Genomic DNA, 19,522 nt, shown 5'->3' on the forward strand with positions numbered 1-19,522 from the left:
TCAGCAGCTGCTCCTCGAACGTTGCCGCCGCGTGCGAGCGCCGCCCGGCCGGCGTGTAAGCGTGTGTGTGGCTGGGGGAGGCGCTCTCGTAGTCCATGAGGTAGAGAGGAGAGTCTCTCGAACCTCTGGGCTTCAAACCTGCGAGATCGAAGGTGATAAAAATGAGCAGTCACCTCAGTCAGCGACAGACACATGATTCAAGCTGAGCAGTCACATTACCTGTGTTAGGCTCCTCCCCCCACATGGACGCAGGACGGACGGAGGACAGGGAGAGAGAGGAGGCAGAGGGAGGGGACACAGGCAGTGAGGAGGAGGAGGAGGAAGAAGAAGGAGAAAAGGGAGAGGAAGGGGATGTGTCCATGGGGGCGGGGCCACTAGAGTAGGCGGAGCTCGGGGAGGGGGAGGGGGGGTCACTGGGGGAGGGGAGGCTGCTGGAGGAGCTCAGACCTGGAGGAGGGAGAGGGGAGATGTTAGAGCCAATCCGAGTTTTGGGATCCTGTCACATGATCAGCAGCAGGTGTGTTACCTGTGTCTGGGCTGGTTGACAGAGGTGACGGCGGCAGCTGTGGCCGCGGCGTGGCTGGTGTGTGCGTGTCTGCTTGAGACGCGTGCGTGTCTCTGGGCACTGCATGTGCATGCATGTGCGTGCGATGCGTGTGCAGCTCCTCCAGTGCCGTGGCGAGACGGGTGTGTCCTCGGGAGCGGGCGACGGCGAGCGGCAGGCGTCCCAGCGAATCGGGGATCCCCAGAGCCAGACTGTTCCAGCTGTAGAGGAGCTCCGCCGCCCTCTGGTGGCCCAGAGCGCACGCCCACATCTGGAACACAGACGACACAGGAAAGTGATCACAAACACTGCCGGTGTGTTACAACTGCTGGTAACCATGGCAACAGCACTGATGGTACTGTGGTGTGCGTGTTTTACCAGCGGGGTGCAGGAGAAGTGGTCGACATTGAGAGGATCGACTTCCTGTTCCAGGTCCAAACTGTCGCTGTTAACACTCCTGCAGCAGACACACAACTACAGTCAGATCAGGGGTGTGTGTGTGTGTGTGTGTGTGTGTGTGTGTGTGTGTGAGAGAGTGTGTGCAACTGTGTGTGCAACTGTGTGTGTGTGCAGCTGTGTGTAACTGTGTGTGTGTGTGTGTGTGTGTGTACCTCCAGTGGATTAGAGTGTGTATCAGGTGTGTGTATCCCTGTGCAGCAGCCAGGTGGAGCAGTGTCATCCCACGGTGACGGACGGAGTGATGAAGCCTCTCTCCTCCTCCTCCTCCTCCTCCTCCTCCTCCTCCCCATTGTCCTACCCTCATCATTCGCTCACACACTCCCACAATCCTCTTCTCAAACCACTGAGAGGACAGAGACAGAGACAGTGATGTCACACACAGCTGTAACAACAGTGATGTCACTCAGAGCTCTGTGGGGCCACAGTTAAAGATCAACAATCTTGTGATCAATATATTGATTAATCAGGTGATTAATCAATAGTTTTCCCAGAGCTCAGGGTGACATCTTCATACAACAAATTATTATTTATGAAGCTGAAAACTGTCGACTGATTCATGTTAATGATCAATCATCTCTGCAGGAATTGCCCCCACCCCCACCCTCTGCCCCCCCACCACCTCTTCCCAGCTGGTAGGAAACATTACATTCATAACTGCCCCCCTCCAGTTTTTCCCCTCTGATTCTCCCTGGCATATACACACCACCCCCCCCCCCCACCCGCTCTGTGTGTGACACACATGGGTGAGTGAGGCTATAAATGACTGACGGCGGAGAGAGCGAGCAGCAGCGTCTCTGTGATCTCACGGGTGTAACCGTGGAGACACCTGCTGTCATCACACCACCCAGCTGTCAGTCCTCTGTCCCACACTCAGACAGCTGCTGCTGCACAAACACAGCGCACAACTGACGCTGCAGCTCAGGCCACGCCCACACGCTGACCTGTGACGGTGAAGATTAAAGGCGCCCGTCTGATAGTGGATCAATATTCAGTAATCATCTGTACAGCAGCTTCTATAATCTGTCGCCACACACGGGGGAGATGATGCCGCCTGCAGTCCAGCTGACTGACATCAGCCTCAGTGTTTCCTGTTTACAGCGTCACGGTTCAAACACAAGCGTTCAACTTGTGAAGGTGGAAGTATGTTGGAGCTCTCTGTGGGGACATTCAAGCTAAAATCCACCCATATGCTGACGACACTGTGATTTCCTCCCTCCACAGAAACAGCCTCGCACTGCACCCGTCATCACCACCGGCTGTGTGTAGTACCACAGCATGTAGTGTATCCTGTAAATTATCCTCCCCAGAGCCTCTATCAGTCTCTGTTCAGGTGCTTGGTATCACTCCGGTGGAAACTCCTCCACACGCCTCTGGGTGAGAGAAGTCAAACAATCAGGTGCACGATGGAGACGTTCCCCCAGAGGAAAAGCTGCACGACGTCATGAATTCAATGAGCCCACAGATGAGTGAGTTAAATGGATGGAAGTGAACAAGACTCAACACTTTTCAATAACTTCTAAGGCCTTTTAAGACTTTTCAAGACCCGTAGATCCTGTGACCAGAGTCCACGTTAGAGTTGAAATGAGCAGCAGCAGAGTGGTGAGAGGTGAAGCTGTTGTAGCTCTAATTGTTTTAGTTAAGGTCAAGTCTCTCTCTCTGTCTATCCCTGTCACATTGAGTCTATTTTAACTCCACGACTCCATCTGCCAAATTCCCCATGACATCAGAGAGAGAGGGAGAGAGAGGTAGAGTCTCTGCAGCTCGGTTCAGCAGAGGTCAGACTGCAGAGATGTTTTAAATTGATTTTTCCATTCAGGTTAATTTGTTCTTCTGATTTGCTCAGCCAAAGTCTCCAGTCACCGTCATGTGATTGGCTGAGCACCTGCTCAGGTGTGATACACACAGGAGCCCTTTCATCTGCATGGTCTGTTTTAAATGACTCTGTAAAACGTCCTGTTTCACCAGTGCCCCTCATGAGAGAATAAAACTGGACAAAGTGAGTTTGAGTCTGTGAAGTCTGTCTGTGTTGTGGACAGGCCTCTGCAGCTTCGAGTGAGGACTGAGCTGCCACCGTGGTTATCTGGGTCATGAAGACACGGAGACACTACTGTCTCTGGTCTGACATGGAGGGTCAGGATCTGAGACTCAAATCAAACATGTTGAGGTGTGTCAGCCTCAGTTTAGTCTGGTCTACAGCTGTGTGAAGACACTCACCTTGTTCACACAGCCACTGACTGAAACTCACTCTTCACACCTTATTTCACCATCCTCACCTGTTCGTGGTCCTCAGGTAGGGGTGGAGGAGGGGGCGTTGCCAGCTGGTTGCCGTGCTGCTGTTGATGTTGTTGTTGTTGCTGGTAGTTGTTGTCGCGTGCGGCCATCTCTGCCATCCTGCGCTCCATCTGCTCCAGACGCTCCAGGATGGACATCCTGAACTGGTTATCTGCAGACAGAAAACACACAGAGTGAGACCTCCTCGACCACAGAAACAACACACAGTGACAGACTCACTGCTCACCTCACTCATCAACACACACAGGTGAGTCAGCTGATCGGCACCACTCCCACACTAAAACCAGGACCAACGCCTCCTGAGTCCACAAACACTGGACCTCACATTTCCCATCATGCACTTGCCACCTGTCTTTCATTGGAGACTCACTGCTGGTAAACTCCACACCTGCAGATCAATGGCATCACTGTGACATCATGAGCAAAATAATGATGTGTTTTAAACTGGACGCTGCTGTCAATCAAACATGAAATCTTTAACCAATCAGCTGCAAGTCAACCACCCAAAAACTGATCTGATTGGCTGAAAAAAAAAACAACAGTGAGTGTGTGTTAACAGCTCAACAGCTCTAACCAGGAGAATAGAAAACTCCCCTCCAACATAGCTGTTTTAAGACACACACACAGAGACACACACACACACACACACACACACACACACACTGTGAGGACCAGATAAGACGTCCTAACAATGATGGTTTCAAACCAAAACCAACAACAGAAAGACAAAGACACGCGCACACACACACAGACACACACACACACACAGTTTCAAATGGAAACTATCTCGACTGACTTCAATCGCCCTGCCGCCTGGCACAGTCAGTGTGAGAGGAAATAAAAGCAGACTCCCTAATATAGCCTGATACACTGTGACCTGGAGTACACACACACACACACACACACACACGCACGCACGCACACACACACACACGCACACACACGCACACACACACGGGGGACTCCCTGGCTGCTACAGTTGTCTCTTCTGCTTTGATCTTTCAGTCGTGAAACAGCCACAGGGATGTTGTGTCATTTGTTGTTTTGTGTCTCTGTCAGTCTGTCAGTCCAGGTGGGGTGGGGGTGTGGCGGGGGAGGGGCTTTCACCTGTCTGTGCCCAGGGGCCCGTCGTCTCATCCTGTGACCAGACTGTATAACAGAGGGGCTGGGCTCCCTGACGACGGTCTGCTGAGAGAAACGTGTTACTGTCCACAGCAGGTACCACCAACACCTGCACACCTGCTGGGTGTCAATGGTTCGTTCGTTCAGCTGTGGTTCCGCTGCAGAGACCCGTCACATGATCTATCAGTCGATCGACCCGTCATGTGATCCATTGGTCGATCGACTTGTCACATGATCAATCGGCTGAACTGTGACAGTGACGACGCTGCTTCATGATCACGTGACTGAACCTTTATAAAACACCTCATCGTAAAAACACTCATTTCATTGCGTCAACCTAGCTGTAGGTGGTTGCTGTGGTTACTGAGCAGCTGTGTAACCATGACAACCTATACTAAACACACACACACACACGTCCTACCGTGCTGTTGCTGTGTCTCGCCTCGTTGTTGTTGGTCCATCTTCTGTCTGTGTCTTTGTACAAATCATCTCTCTCTCTCTCTCTCTCTCTCACTCAGTGTCACAGTGGGCGAGCACAGGTGAGGAGCATTTTGGGTACATTATGATGTCGAAGAATAAGTTAACACACACACTTGATCTTAAATTGTGCAGCGACGATGAGCTGATGAGAAGTCACACACACACTCACACACTCACACACAGTCTCAGGAAGCACACTGAGCGGCCGTGCGAGGATCAGTTCAAGTTAAAGCCAGAGAGAGAGACAGAGAGACAGTGCAGCTTGTGCTCAGTCGTCTGGTGCAGTCTGCAGACTGGACGTCCAAACACAGCAGCAAGGCATGGTGGGAAATCCACAGTGAGGGAGGGGTGGGAGAGAAGGGGAGGGGGGTAATAGTGCGTCTCAACTGACTGTGTGACATTCCTGGATCTGAGCCTGAACCCCCCCCCAACAGGGAGAGAGAGAGAGAGAGAGAGACAGAGACAGAGTCAGAGAGAAAGAGAGAGAGAGAGAGAGAGAGACAGAGAGAAAGAGAGAGAGACAGACCACCTGCTGGCTCCAGGTGTCCAGGTGAAAGAGCAGAGAGGATGAAGATGTTAGAGGAGGAAACATCAGAGACTCAGCCTCATGTTGGAGCCTCAGTCAGACCCAGACTCAGATGAGGAGCCTGTTGAGACCAGAACCACAGACTAGCAGCCGGATAAGAACTGTTAGCGTAGTTAGCATCTTTTATTTATGTTGTTTGTTAGCTTGTAACTGGCAGTGGCAGTGTTAGTGGTGTCATGATGTCACTGTTTCACTGCGATACTGAAAGAAACTAAAAACAGCAGCACTGTGAATTAAGTTCTGCAGCCTCTGCTCCTCAGTGGGTTAATGAACCATGACATCAGAGATGATGACTTCCTCTGGTCGGCCAGTCTGACTCTGAGAGTGTGCTCACTTTTTATACAGTTTATACACCTTCTTCTGGAAACTGTGAAAGGTTGTGTCCACAGGTTTTCATCTGTTTTTATCAGTCTGAGTCTTGAGTTAATATTAATGTCATAGATTCATGTTCAGGTCATCAACATTGATTAGCTTCATTAAAAACTGGAGGATTTCTGTCTGATCATTGATCTGAGCTGAAGCTTTGGTTTCTGAAACGATGACAGAGCCTGAATGAGTCTATGAAATACCACTGAGCCCCCACCCTGTGTGTGTGTGTGTGTGTTGTGTGTGAGGTTCAAACAGCTTCAGTCAGAGTCAGAAATAGCAGCAGGTCCTGATGACTGAGAGTGAGTGAGTGAGTGAGTGTGTGTGTGTGTGTGTGTGTGCAGGTGATGACAGTGGAAAACAGCTCCACCCCATCAATCACAGACGGACGGAGAGAGATGAAGGGATAAAGTGGATTCCTGGGAGGAGAGAGCAGAGGGCAGGCAGCCTGCCAACACACACCGCTCCTCTGTCTCTGTCTGTCTCTCTCTCTCTCTCTCTGTCTCTCTCTCTCCTGATGGTGGTGCTGCTCCTGTGGCCCCTGCCACTAAACCCCCCCCCCCCCCCCCCATCCACCCCTCTTCCTGACCACTCACAGTCCCCCCAGTGGAGCCCCACTGACGGGCCGACCCCCAGCTGTTGTGTTTGTGTAAAGACTTCTTTAATATTAACAAAGTGCACAACTCAAGAGTGTGTGTGTGTGTGTGTGTGTATATGTGTATGTGTGTATGTGTGTGTGTGTAACTAAGAGGTCTGAGTGGAGCTCTGATGTAGATAATCAGGAGATGGCAGAGAAGGAGGAGGATGCATGCATGCACACAAGCGCGCACGCACACACACACACACACACACACACACACACAGTAACTCGTTTCAGAGCTGCTGAGAACAGAGCTGTGCACATTGACAGCTGTTGTCCCCTCTGAACATCTTCAGCTAAATGTATGATATCAGCTGTTTGTCTGTTTGTTTTGTTGTGTTGTTATTGTCATCTCTTAGACTGAACATCACAATCAATACATTTCCATACAGTATTTTACTCTACCTCCATGTCTGTGGTCTGTGGTGGTTTTATCAGGATGGAAACTGACCCTGTTACAGCTGTAAACTCTTTGTTAAACTGCATCGTCCTGGTTCAATAAATAATTAACCTGAACTAACAGTTTCCATATTAGTGAGTCAGCTGCTACAACCTGTCTCATCACCAGCAGCTGTGATCGGCTGTGATCAGCTCCTGTCTGCAGTGTAAGTTTTATTCTGATGATATCCTCAGGAAGTGAGGTCACACTGAACCACATCCACATGTGGTTCAGGTCTGACTTAGGTCTGACTCAGGTCTGACTCTGGGGAGGAGAGGCTCTAGTTTCTAACCAGAGAACCAGGAAGTAGAGACTCTGTTGGGGTCACTTTCACTGGTGCTCTTTAGCCTGTGAATCCTATCTGGTGTGGTTTTGGTTTGATGTGGCGTGCTGACTGTGAGGTGTGGGGGAGGGGCAGTGTCTGACCGTCCAGTGAGAGCCAGTCGAGCTGAGAGCTGGGCAGGGAGCTGGCGTTCCTCGCTCGGTACTCGAACAGGACCGAAGAAGACACCGAGCCTCCGGACTCCAGAACCTGCAGACACACCAGCCCGGCCTCGTGTGCTGAAAGAGCGGACACAGAGCACATCGTCGATCAGACGGCACATTTCACTGCTCACTGCACTGCGCTGCTTTTTAATGTGGCTGTGTTTCTCTCAACAACTACACAACAGACGTCCTCGGGGTCACATGACTGAAGGAGACCTGACATCTGAACTCCAGACACATGACCCCCTCCGACCAATCAGCACCACCACCAGACAGAACTGTGTGTGTGTGTACACTGTGTGTGTGTGTACCAGGGCAGTAGCAGCGCAGCACTCCAGGCTGGATCAGCGAAGCAGGGACGGTGCTCTGATCGAAAACACACGAGTACCGACCTGACAGCTCACTCCACGGTCCTGTTATCAGCACCTTCACACCTCCCTGAGCGCGCACATACACACACACACACACACACAGAGGAGATGGGTTATACACCAACAGATGAAGTAGCTGCTACATGATGGTTAATTCTTTGTAGAAAAGTCAACACTGAGGTTACATCAGGTCTTTGACCTCTGACCTCTGATTTATGACCAGTTCAACCAAACAGATAAACAGTCTGTGATCCAGGGATTCACCACAACCTGTAACTGGTCTGTAACTGGCCTGTATGGTCTGTAACTGGTCTGTAACTGGCCTGTAACTGTGTGATCTTGGCGTCTCCAGTGTTTCCGTCTCAGTGGGGCCTGACTGATCAGCCACACACTGCTGCCCTCTGGTGGACAGGCAGCAGACAGCCACTCTGCAGCTCAGTGTGACGGTGGAGCTGAGCAGTTGAGACATTTCTCATCAATGATGCGATTGTTCTCTATAAACTCCAGACCTGTATTGTGGTCTATATAGTGTCCTACACTTGTGCAAACCTACCTTATTTCTATCATAATGTTCACCGTGTACTGAAAATTCAAGCTGCAGTCAGTTTAACCTGCAACTATTCTGATGATCAATGAATGATTTCTCAGCAGGATGTTCACTGGTTCCAATCAGCTGATTAATCGTTCAGTCTGTAACATGTCAAACAGCTGATAAAGGCCTGTTCTTCTTTCCCACAGCTCAACTTAATGTCTTCCAATATTTTGTATTGTCTAAACTAAACTATTCATTTTCCTGTTGACGTGACAAAGAAAAACATGAAATATTCACAAGTGGAACCTGCAAATATTTGACTGAATGATCAATTACCAACAAATAGTTAATTGGCTGTTGATCACAGCTCTGTAAGTGATTATTGGAGATTAATTACCTCAGGGTAGGACCACTCTGGGGAGAAGTCAGTGATGGAGGCAAGGCGGGTGGAGGAGGAGGAGGGCAGCGGGTGAGGGAAGGGCAGGAAGGAGGAGGAGGGTGAGGGCTGGGGGGGCACCATGTATCGGACCCCCGCTGGGAACACAGCCGGGTTTGGCGTGGCAGCGATGGGCTGAGCTGCAACAGGATTGGCCTCCTCGGTGATGAGGTCAGAGATGAGGTCAGGGAACTGGCTGTCGAAGGAGATATCGAGCTCCTCCCCTCCCCGCTCGCAGGGCTCTGCCTCCTCCTCCAGGTGTGTGTCCATGCAGGTGTCCTCGGAGTCATAGCCCTGCCTGCTCTCCTCCTTCACCTGAATTGGCGGCGTTGCCACATCATCAGTAGCCATGGCGACAACAGCGGGGGTGGACACCGCATTAGCTTTAGCACTGGCAAAAAGCGACGACTGCTGCAGCACCAGGGGCTGATGGGATACCTGAGCCGGGGACAGGGCTCCAGGTGCAGACAGGTGATTGTAGGGCCGTCTCAGGGCCGATGGCTGCTGTCCGTCAGCCTGTCGCTGTGTCTGATTGGCTGGTTGGGTGGCATGGGCTGCGGAGTCTTGGCAAACCAGGAGTAGCGAAGCAGCGCTACTTCCTGTCTGTTGCTGTGGCAACGTGGTGGAGGAGGTGTGGCTCGGCTGAAGGACAGAGGAATAAAGAGATGAGACGTCAGTGACATAGAACAGAGACCTGGACTGAGGAAACTGTGGGAAATGTGTTTTTTTGTTTTTTTTAAAACTTGGGTGAATTCCTGATTTCAATCCATTTTAAAATCCAGGGAAGTGAAACATCATATTGACATAGCAGCAGACAGTGAGCAGCAGGTGACTCACAGACTTCAGTCCTCAGTTTCAGCACAGACGGAGCCTCAACATGAATCTGTTCACACCCTCACGACTCATCCCCACAGACCGAGTGAATCAGCTGGACTCGGTCCTCTGACCTGCAGCAGGCATTGAACAGCTGCAGGTCACAGGTTCTTATTCTAACTGAGGCTGGGATTGATGGACCAAACACTTTATTAATCCTTTGGGGAGATTCAGATTGTCCAGCAGCTCATTAATGTATTCAGTGAATATTTGAGTCTTTGTCTGAGGTGTTGAACAGTCTGATGACAGTGGAACAGAGGATTTCCTGAACCTCTCAGTCTCAGGCTGCTGGAGCTGCTTCTCTGATTAACCAGCTGATTATTTTCTCGATTACAGTAAAATAATTTTTGTCTATAAAATGTCACCTAGAGTCACCTCCTCTGGTTGTTTCCTCCACCAGTCAGTGAAGCTACAGAATATATGGTCACAGTCTCCTTCCTGAGTCACAGAACTGTTTCTGCAGAGCATGATGATGACCTTTGACCTTTTGGATATAAAAATGTCATCAGTTAATTTTATCCTTATAGACATTTGAGTGATTGTTCAATTGTTCCATAATTAGTGAATAAATTCATGAGTTATGGCCAAAGTTATGTTTTGTGAGGTCACAGTGACCTTTGACCTTTGACCACCAATTCTAATCATGAGTTCAAATGAATGCTGATGGTGAACTAAGCTCCTTCGAGGCGTCACTGAGACGCCGAGGTCACGAGGACGACGACCCTGACTTGTTAGTTTCTGTTACTGTGATGCCTTCAGGTGTCTCTGCGTGTGTCCGACGTATTTGTGATCAGTGAATTAACTGTGAGGAGTCCAACCTGCAGCAGAGCCAGCTTGGTGGGAGGACCGCTGCCTTCATCATCATCATCTTCATCTTCATCGTCAGCATCATCTCTTCTGTCCTTCACCTCCTCTTCATCTCTCCCTGCTTTTTCCTCCTCCCTCATTCCCTCCGATTCCCCCAGAGCTCCCAGCTCCAGGCAGAGGGGGAGGAGGGGCGGGGCCACTGAGGAGGTGGGAGACAGAGAGAGGGAGAGGGAGGGGGGGAGTGTGGATGAAGGCGGGGAGGAGGAAGAAGTGGAGGAGGAGGAGGGGGGGAGGGCTGAGTCTCTCCTGTCTGCCTCCGAGGAGGAGGAAGAAGAGAGGGAGGAGAGCGAGGACGGAGGGGAGACCGAGGAGGGAGGGGTGGAGGTGGGGGAGAGGGAGAGCGCAAGGGAGGGGGGAGACAGAGGGGAGGAGGAGCAGAGGACAGGGGAGGGAGTGGAGGAGGAGGGAGGAGGAGGACCGCCGTACGTCTGGCCCTGTTTGGGAGAGTTGAGGAAGGAGTCGGGGTCAAAGGCAGGGGGGAGAGATGGGGGAGGCGGGGGTGGTGAAGGGGAGGAGGGGGGAGAAGGAGGGGAGGTGGCGGCAGGAGGAGGAGGGGAGCGGAGGGAGGCTGAGGAGGAGGAAGGGGTGAGGAGCAGGCCTCCAATGACAGGAGAAGGGAGAAGGGTGAGGGAGAGGGTGGCCACGCCGGGTGCCTGCACAGGAGGAGGGGGGAGGGAGGAGGGAGCAGGTGAGGAGGAGGAGGAGGAGGGAGGGGAGGGGGAGGTGGGCTTGCCGGCAGGAGGGGGGAGGGAGGGGGAGAGTAGTAACTGGCCAGATCGGGTGAGTGACAGGCTTCTCCTCTGCCCTGCCTCCTCCCCTATGGCCCCGCCTACGCCACCTCCCCCCTGACTCCCTCTTCCTCCGGCGAGTGCAGTGGTCGTCGCCATGACGATCACAGCATTCTGGGGCAGCGCCACTGTCGTCAGGTTACTGCGGCAGTCGCTGTAGAAGCCGTTGCCGTGGTTACTCATGGTGATGGTGGCTCTGTGGGGCTGAGGCGGAGACGAGGCGGAGCTACAGAACAAAAAGACATGTTACTGACTGTGACTGGTCTTAGCGGTATGCTGATGTCAGAACATGTTCCACTGATGTCATGTGGTCAGCGGAGCCGTGTCACTGACGGCTCCGCCTGAACGCCACAGAAGCGTCTTCACAGCGACTCACGTGGAGGAGGGGCAGGGAGATGATGCAGGACTGCTCTGAGCCTGGAGGTGAGGCAGTTTTGCTTCTCCTCCTCCTCCTCCTCTCCCTGCCTCCCCCGCCTCGCAGGAGAGCGGGCAGGGGGAGGGTCTGCAGGAGGAGGGGGGCAGTTTGGGGGAGATGATGCGATGCTTGGTGCTGTTACAGCGGTGGGGAATGTTCACTCCTGTAGAAACTACACACACACACAGACAGGAGGAGGAGGTTAGTCTGACTCGGTGGAGTCTGTGATGTCACAGTGATGGCACAGTGATGTCACAGTGAGGTGCATTACCCTGGGCAGTGTTACACAGACAAGTGTGTGTGCGAGGCTGTGGTTTGGTTCTCTGTCGATCCAGGATGTGTTGAACCAGCTCCTCGATACTGAAGTCACCCGAGCCCACTGAACACTTCATACTGTGAACTGACACAGACACACAACAGGTAACTACACACAGCAGGTAACTACACACAGCAGGTAACTACACACAACAGGTAACTACTAGGGCTGCAACGATTCGTCAACGTTGTCGACAAAAATCAATTATAGAAATAGTCGACAATGAATTCCATTGTCGACTATTGTCGCCAGACGTGTTTTTCCAACAGAGTGAGGCATCTCACTCAATTACAATCTCTGCCGAGAGTCGCGGTAATGTACACAGAAATGGCGGCGTCCAACACATCAGCTACGCCACCAAACCTTCTCAAGTTTGGGAGCATTTTAGCCTGGATACGGCGAATAAAAAGATTACTTGCAAGGTTTGCAAAGCAGAGCTTGTGTATCACGGCAGCACCTCGGTGATGCACGAACATTTAAAGAGAAAGCACGTCAGGCAGTTGAACGAAACAGAGTCTGACTCGCCTCGGTAAGATTCAAGTAACATTAAAGCCAATACGTTTTGTTTTTGATGTACATTGTACATTTTATAAGCGTATTTTCGCCTTAAAAGAGAGCATTTTTATTTACTTTTTGTATGAATCAGCAGCAAAGTTGAATAAAAGATGCATTTTTCATTGAAGTACCCTTGTATTTATTATCATTTCCTACATAATTAAAGCAACTTCATACTAAATTTAAGAAAAAATTAATAATTATCCAATTAGTCGACTAATCGTTTCAATAGTCGGTGACTAGTCGACTATTAAAATAGTCGTTAGTTGCAGCCCTAGTAACTACACACAACAGGTAACTACACACAACAGTTAACTACACAAAACAGGTAACTACACACAGCAGGTAACTACACACAATAGTTAACTACACACAGACACACAACAGGTAACTACACACAGCAGGTAACTACACACATACACACACGTACACATGGGCTTCAGCTGGCTCAGCAGGTCGTCTCGACTCCACCTCACACTGTCGTGGCGGTCCGCCACCGCACAAAGCAGCGGACTGCATTTCCCAGAATCCTCCAGGGACGGCACGTTCAGGTAGTGGACCAGCACAATGTCTGGGTTCTGTCTCACACACACACACACACACACACACACACACACACACACACACACACACACACACACCAGTTGTCATTTCTGTTCGGTGTCATTCTCTCCTGTATGACATGTGGGGGAGGGGCTTGTGATGTAAATGATGTAAACCACTGGTGATGTCACAGCGAGGACCTTTCTGCACTGATTTCCTCCCTTTACACCAGCGTGACCAGGTGGACGCAGGTTAACCCGCTGCAAACAGCGACCGGCTCCTGCCACACTGCCGGAGGACGGACACACACGCACGCACGCACGCACGCACGCACGCACACACACACACACACACACGAGAAACAGCGAGCTGATGCAGACCAATAACATGGATCTGTCCAGTCTCCTCTCCGGGTTGTTGGCTGAGTTTTTAAAAGCTCACTCTCATCCCTGAGGGCAGCACATGGTGTTTGAGGTGCAACAGCTCTGTGCTGGACAGGTGACAGGTGTGTGACAGTCTGTGTGCTCTCAAAGACCTTACAGTGGGAAAAGGGGAGGACGCAGGGTCATGTGACCCAGGTGTGTGACGACAAAAGACAGACGTTAGCAGGTTTTTGACCAGTGGGAAAGGGGCTTCAAGGGACTGGTTTAGACATTTAGCTACGGTGGGTAGGGTTCAGGGGCTGGAGAAAGCATCATGTGAAGAAGGGTCCTCAGAAGTGTGTGTGTGTGTGTGTGTGTGTGTGTGTGTGTGTGTGTACCTGCAGCAGCCAGTAGCATCGTCTGTGGAATGTTGGCACAATGGAGGAATGGACGTAGCAACCATACAGGCACTGAAACAGCAGATCAGTGTTAGCATGGATTAGCATCAATGGCAGAGGACAACAGTGCTGAGACAGTCAGTGGTTCTACAGTCAGGGGTGGGGCTGCAGACCTCAATGCCCTGGACCTTCAGCTTCATGTGGTCCTCTCTCGTCGTTTTTCCATCCTTCCTTTTCTTCCAGCAGTATCCGTCCTTCCTGTACTTCACCTTCTTTCTGTTGTAGAGGATGATGCTGCCGTTCTTCGGCCTGAGAGACACAAACACCTGTGAACAACAGCGTCTGATCCGACCCCCTCACCGTGGTGAGTGGTCTGTTGAGGTGAATGTGGGTCCGTGTGTGTACCTGGTTCTCAGGGTGCAGGAGAGCCACTCATCGTGTCTGTCGAATGATATCAAGTAAGAGGCGATCTCCTGCAGAAACAGAGACAGAGAGTCTGAGTGTCTGAGTAGCCGCTTATATTCTCAGGCACCACAGCTGGATGTTAACACCTCAGGGAGGGGTCTGAGACTCAAGTGGGTCTTTCTCTTCAAAATAAAAGAATGTCTGATTGTGACCATCCATCAGGTGTGAGAGTGTCTTCAACCAGACAGTGATTTTTCATTTGGAGTCAAAAAACTTCAATTATCAACCATTTCTAATAAACAGCTTGTCTTAATTCCTTTGATGATCTTGTGGCCCCTCATTTATTTTGGGACCCTTCTGTGGGGCCCAGACTTCCAGGGCGGGAGCCCCTGCTCAAAATCAAATATTTTTTTTCTGTGATCTGTGATTTTCTCATCACCTCATATGACCAAGAAGAAATCTGGTTCATTGCATTACACATGTTTTGAACTTCCCTCTAAAAGGAATGACATCACCAGAGAGATGAACTGCTGACTCAGCAGACGCTCATCTGACTCTGTGACACCTCAAGTCTTTAAAATGTTCAAATTACTTTGAAGTGAAAGGACCTTCTAACTGCCTCTGCTGTTGTTGAGATCAGTTGATTATATGAATGAGGGGAACAGATCATTTTCCACACGTCATTTAAAAACCAAACACTCTTCCTTTCAACTAATACGTTGAAGTTGAACCATTCTGTTGAGCTCTTAACTTCCTGTCAGAGTACAAACACTCACCTCGTTAGTGTTCCACCGGAGCCGCTCGTTAGGCAGACTGGACGAGCGAGGGAGACACTCCAGCAGCTTGTTCGGAAGAAACACCTTCCTCTGTCCTTTATTCTCTGTGGAGACAGAGAGAGACTGATCTCCTGCTCGGCGAGGAGACACCACAGGTCGTGGTTGTGCTGACGAGGAGAGATGCTTCCCCACTCGCCCTGAGGTATGTGTCTGTTCTGCACCAACAGGTGAGTTTTGGGAATGTGCACAAATCTGATTTTATCTTTTTAATGGGCTCAACAATGAGACGTAACAGCGTCTCCTCGTTCAGGCTGACTGTGGGTTAAATCAACACTGATATGTATCCTCACACAATATGACATCAAAATGTTATTAACTGTGAGTCACATTTCACAGGACACACAACAAAACCTTACATCAATAATTCAGGAGCTTTTCATTATGATTTGTGTTAATGCTTCATTAGGACAGAGGAGGTGTAAAACCATAAAGCCAAGTGCAACACAATATCACCACCCAACTAGTACACACAACACAAGGCTGTCACCACCACATCAGTCTACAACAGCCCTCTACCAAAACTGAGCTCGAACCAGCACCGTGTTTGACTGCAGTCTGCCACCAATCACAGACAAGCTGATGTCAGCAGAGTGACTTCACTTCATGTTTCTGTCACTGTAAACCTCACATGCTCCAGTGACGGTCATTTCTCAATAACCCACATGTTCATCTGAGTTCACCTGAGTTCAGCTGGGTTCAGCAGAAAACACAGAAAACAAACTGAGTCTGAAAATGACTGTGCTCACATGGCTCGAGTGTCTTGGTTGGTAGATGTAAACATCATATCCTGAGTTTAGAAACGTAGATGAGCCCTCGTCCCGGTGAAAGAAACCAGGATGCTGTTACAGGTGAACAACGCTGAATACCTTCACCAAGCCAACAGACACACAAACGATGTCAGCAGGGAGATGTCGGTGTACTTGGTAACTTAAATTCATTCTGAGGAATTGCAGACTGGTTACAGGAGGCTGGCTTCCCAACAGGTACACTGACACAGGTCAGGTAAATGTATGTACAGCATGTACACACTGCACTGTGTATGGTTCTAAAGCTGCTATAAGCCAAAGTGGCTTCAGCCACAGGAATGTCAGATTAACATGTACAGATCACAGACACCTGCACAAACAGCAGAAACCACAACATACTAGTATCTATCACAAACACAGGGACACACGGGTCCAGGTTTCCCTGTGCTCCAGGAAAACCTCAGATCCTGAGGATGATCGAAAACAGGATCAGCCTCAGGTCCATGTGAACACACTCACTAACATTTTGCAGATTTGATCCTGTTGCCATGGTGCCGCGGATGGCTGCCTCGGTGTGTTGGTGCGCACTTTTTCACCTTATTTTCTTTGTAAATTCAGTTTCTGCTTTGGTTTCCGGAGCTCTTTCACCAGAGAAGAGCTCATTAACATCAGAGAAACAGCTCCAGAGGATTTTTTCCACCTTTCTCGACTCACCTGTGGGATTATTGGACATTTTGGTCAGAGGTGCACTGACCGTTGCTCTCGCAGTGAAACGCCGGAGGAGAGGAAAATGTGCCGGTGCGCATGCGCGTCTCCGCCGGCGCGGACTCCGCACACCGCTCCCAGGTATCTCTCTCTCCAAGGTGCGTTCACTGCCCAACAAGCTGGATGAACTTCAGCTACTGGTGCAGAAGAACAGAGACTTTTCTTCATCTTCCGTCCTGTGCTTCACGGAGACGTGGCTGTGTGGATCGATCCGGACTCTGCGCTGGAGCTGGCCGGCTTCCAGCTCTTCAGAGCGGATCGCGACACAGAGCTGTCCGGCAGAACGAAAGGTGGAGGAATGTGTTTTTATGCTAACAGTGGCTGGTGCAGAGACGTGACAGTGATCCTGCAGCACTGTTCTCCTGACCTGGAGACTTTCATCATAAACTGCAGGCCCTTCTACTCCCCCCGTGAGTTCACCTCATTCATCCTGGTCGGTGTTTCCATCCCACCACAGGCCACAGCAGATACTGTGTGTGGAGCGGACCAACCCGGACTCCGTAGTTATTGTCCTTGGTGACTTTAACAAAGGTAACCTCAGCCACGAACTGCCCAAATACAGTTTGTTAATTGCCCGACCAGAGAGGGGAACACTCTGGACCACTGTTACCCCACAATCAGTGGAGCTTATCACGCCGTCCCCCGGGCTGCACTGGGCCACTCTGACCATGTGATGGTCCACCTGATTCCCACATACAGGCAGAAACTAAACCTGTGTAAACCTGTTGTTTACAAGAACCTCCAAGAACCTCCAACTGCACCAATCACCAGAACAAATTCCTTATATGTGAAACATACTTGGCAATAAAATTGATTCTGATTCTGATTTAGCTTCAGTTACAATTAAAATCAGCCTCAAAGAATCAGAACTCCACACATGAGGACCTGGAGTCTCTGACATCATCAGCACCAGGTGGTTACCATAGAAACAGAACGGGAGCTGTCTGTGCGCAGGTGTGAGCGCCCTCACAATGTCTGACAGGTGGATGGGACTGACCTGTCTCCGTGGAAACCATCTCCTTGTTGCTCATGGTGACAAGTCCATGTAGGATGAGTCTCACACAACACACGACCGCCTGCACTGCCCCGCTGCGTGTACACACACACACACACACACAGAAACACAATCAGTCAATAGTCTGATCAATCAGAAACAACAAGGTGTGCTACAGGACACAAGCATCATTCTTTCACTCACTCACTCACTCACTCACTCTCTCACACACACACACCTTCAATAGGTCCCTGTTGCCTAGCAACAGCTGAATTTGCACACACTTTAAATGGAGAAAGAGACTGTGTGTCTGACAGTGAATGTTAGTCTGCGTTTGTGTGTGTGTGGTTATATAACACTCGATTTTTACATGCAGCCACACAACCCCAACACTGGTACTGTGTCAGTTACACACCTGTCAAACACACAGTGTTAACACAGCGCGACTGAACCCCAAACAATGATTATTATCAATATCAATATTATTTTATCAACTAATCAATTAATGATTTAGTCTATGGAATATTTTTAATACCATTCACAGTCTGAGGTCTTTAACTCTGAACTCTATTTCAACATTTTCACATTAACGAGACGACGATGAAAAGTAGAAAGTACTATCATGAGAGGCTGAACCAGATATTTGAATAGAACTGAATTAATTATCACAATAATAGTTTTTATATTATCAGCTAACCGACTAACGGACTGATCGCTGCAGCTTTCGCAGTGACAGGTGATCGTAGCTCTGTCTCTCAGCTTCCATCCACCCACATGAACACTCTTATTTCCCGGAGGCCGAGCTCAGACCGCGGACTCGCCTGGCTGCTGTGGCCGCCTCCCGGAGCCCCCCCCCCGCCTGCAGGAGCTCAGCCCCTCTCGGGCCGCTAATGCTAACGTTGGGCTTGTTGGTGTCATATCATTACAACATTCAGCGGTGCGACAGCAGCTTTCAACCCTACACTAACTTCCATCACACCACAGCCATGCTGGACTACACCAACAGAACAAGTAACATTAATTCACTAATCAATAAACAACAGGAATGTTTTCCAGTTTAGCTGCTGAGCTAGCCGGCTAGCGTTAGCCACCGAGGCTAAGTCCGAATCAGCAGCGAATAAACAGCTCCGAGACCCGGGCTGCGAGGCTGTGCCTCCGGGTTAAAATGTGCCAACCCGAGCCAGTCAGTGGGTAATATTCCCCGAGGATACCGTGCACAATAACCTGGTCCAAGCAGCGGCAGACAGGCGCGGACAGGAGGTGCTCAGAACAGTTAAAGCCCCCTTACCTTCCGCCTTCAGCACAGCCGCCATCTTCTCTTGCTCTGACGTCAGTGCGTACTCACGGGGAGGAGGGGCTCTGTCCTACAGATATTTATCTATGGATAAACAAATATTATTTATGAGTCCCTGAAGTGGCCCGAAGGGTCACATCCAAAACGACAACAAAAAGACGATTAATGTAAAAATTAAATTAAATTTAAAAAAAATCACATTTTAAGTTGTGGGGGAAGGAAACACAGCAGCACTAAAATATACACACATCAAACACAGGGCCGGAGCAATGTCGAGGTCACAGCCTGTGACCCACACAGGTGTGTTACCGTAGCACAGGTGTTTGTCCCGGCAGGTTCTTCAGAGGTCTGGAGCTAACAGCTGACGTGCGTCTGTGATGAGGAACCTTTCCCCTGTTCTCACCTGTGTGACTCTGCCGTCGCTGTAGTTCCTGTCACCTGCGCGCCCATCTGACTCATGACGTCACTCAGAAACCCACAAGTTGTATATTTTACATTAAGGAGTTCTGGCCACTAGTGGCGCTGTAGAGCTGTTTGTTGGGTGAAGAACACGCTCATACCTGGGCAGGTAAACCCAGGGTTCACTGAGCTGGTTGATAACCGGCTTCATAC

General features: G+C 50.2%; 1 protein-coding gene across 3 annotated transcripts in view; it reads right to left on the reverse strand.

The window, feature by feature from the left end:
* The window catches only part of camta2 (calmodulin binding transcription activator 2), a 24,617-nt gene extending 5,194 nt beyond the window's left edge, over positions 1 to 19,423 (reverse strand). Inside the window, exons 1-20 of one of the 3 annotated variants that reach the window (XM_071459279.1) lie at positions 19,159 to 19,423; positions 18,905 to 18,994; positions 17,620 to 17,711; positions 15,052 to 15,155; positions 14,276 to 14,343; positions 14,044 to 14,179; positions 13,871 to 13,942; positions 12,998 to 13,145; positions 11,968 to 12,096; positions 11,658 to 11,868; positions 10,445 to 11,507; positions 8,715 to 9,395; positions 7,726 to 7,852; positions 7,355 to 7,489; positions 3,277 to 3,446; positions 1,156 to 1,346; positions 923 to 1,001; positions 527 to 815; positions 220 to 447; positions 1 to 138 (exon numbers count right to left, since the gene is read on the reverse strand). The exon at positions 1 to 138 is cut by the window's left edge and continues 65 nt beyond it. In XM_071459279.1, the coding sequence (XP_071315380.1) occupies positions 1 to 138; positions 220 to 447; positions 527 to 815; positions 923 to 1,001; positions 1,156 to 1,346; positions 3,277 to 3,446; positions 7,355 to 7,489; positions 7,726 to 7,852; positions 8,715 to 9,395; positions 10,445 to 11,507; positions 11,658 to 11,868; positions 11,968 to 12,096; positions 12,998 to 13,145; positions 13,871 to 13,942; positions 14,044 to 14,179; positions 14,276 to 14,343; positions 15,052 to 15,155; positions 17,620 to 17,653 (4,003 nt within the window). In that variant the 5' untranslated portion in view covers positions 17,654 to 17,711; positions 18,905 to 18,994; positions 19,159 to 19,423. The other 2 variants (XM_071459281.1, XM_071459280.1) reach the window with 2 other exon arrangements.
* Between the last annotated feature and the right edge of the window lie 99 nt (positions 19,424 to 19,522).

Source organism: Trachinotus anak, unplaced genomic scaffold (assembly GCF_046630095.1).
Source record: "Trachinotus anak isolate AG129_WGS33_773 ecotype Australia unplaced genomic scaffold, CSIRO_AGI_Tana_v1 ptg000023l, whole genome shotgun sequence".
In the NCBI taxonomy this organism is placed as follows: domain Eukaryota; kingdom Metazoa; phylum Chordata; class Actinopteri; order Carangiformes; family Carangidae; genus Trachinotus; species Trachinotus anak.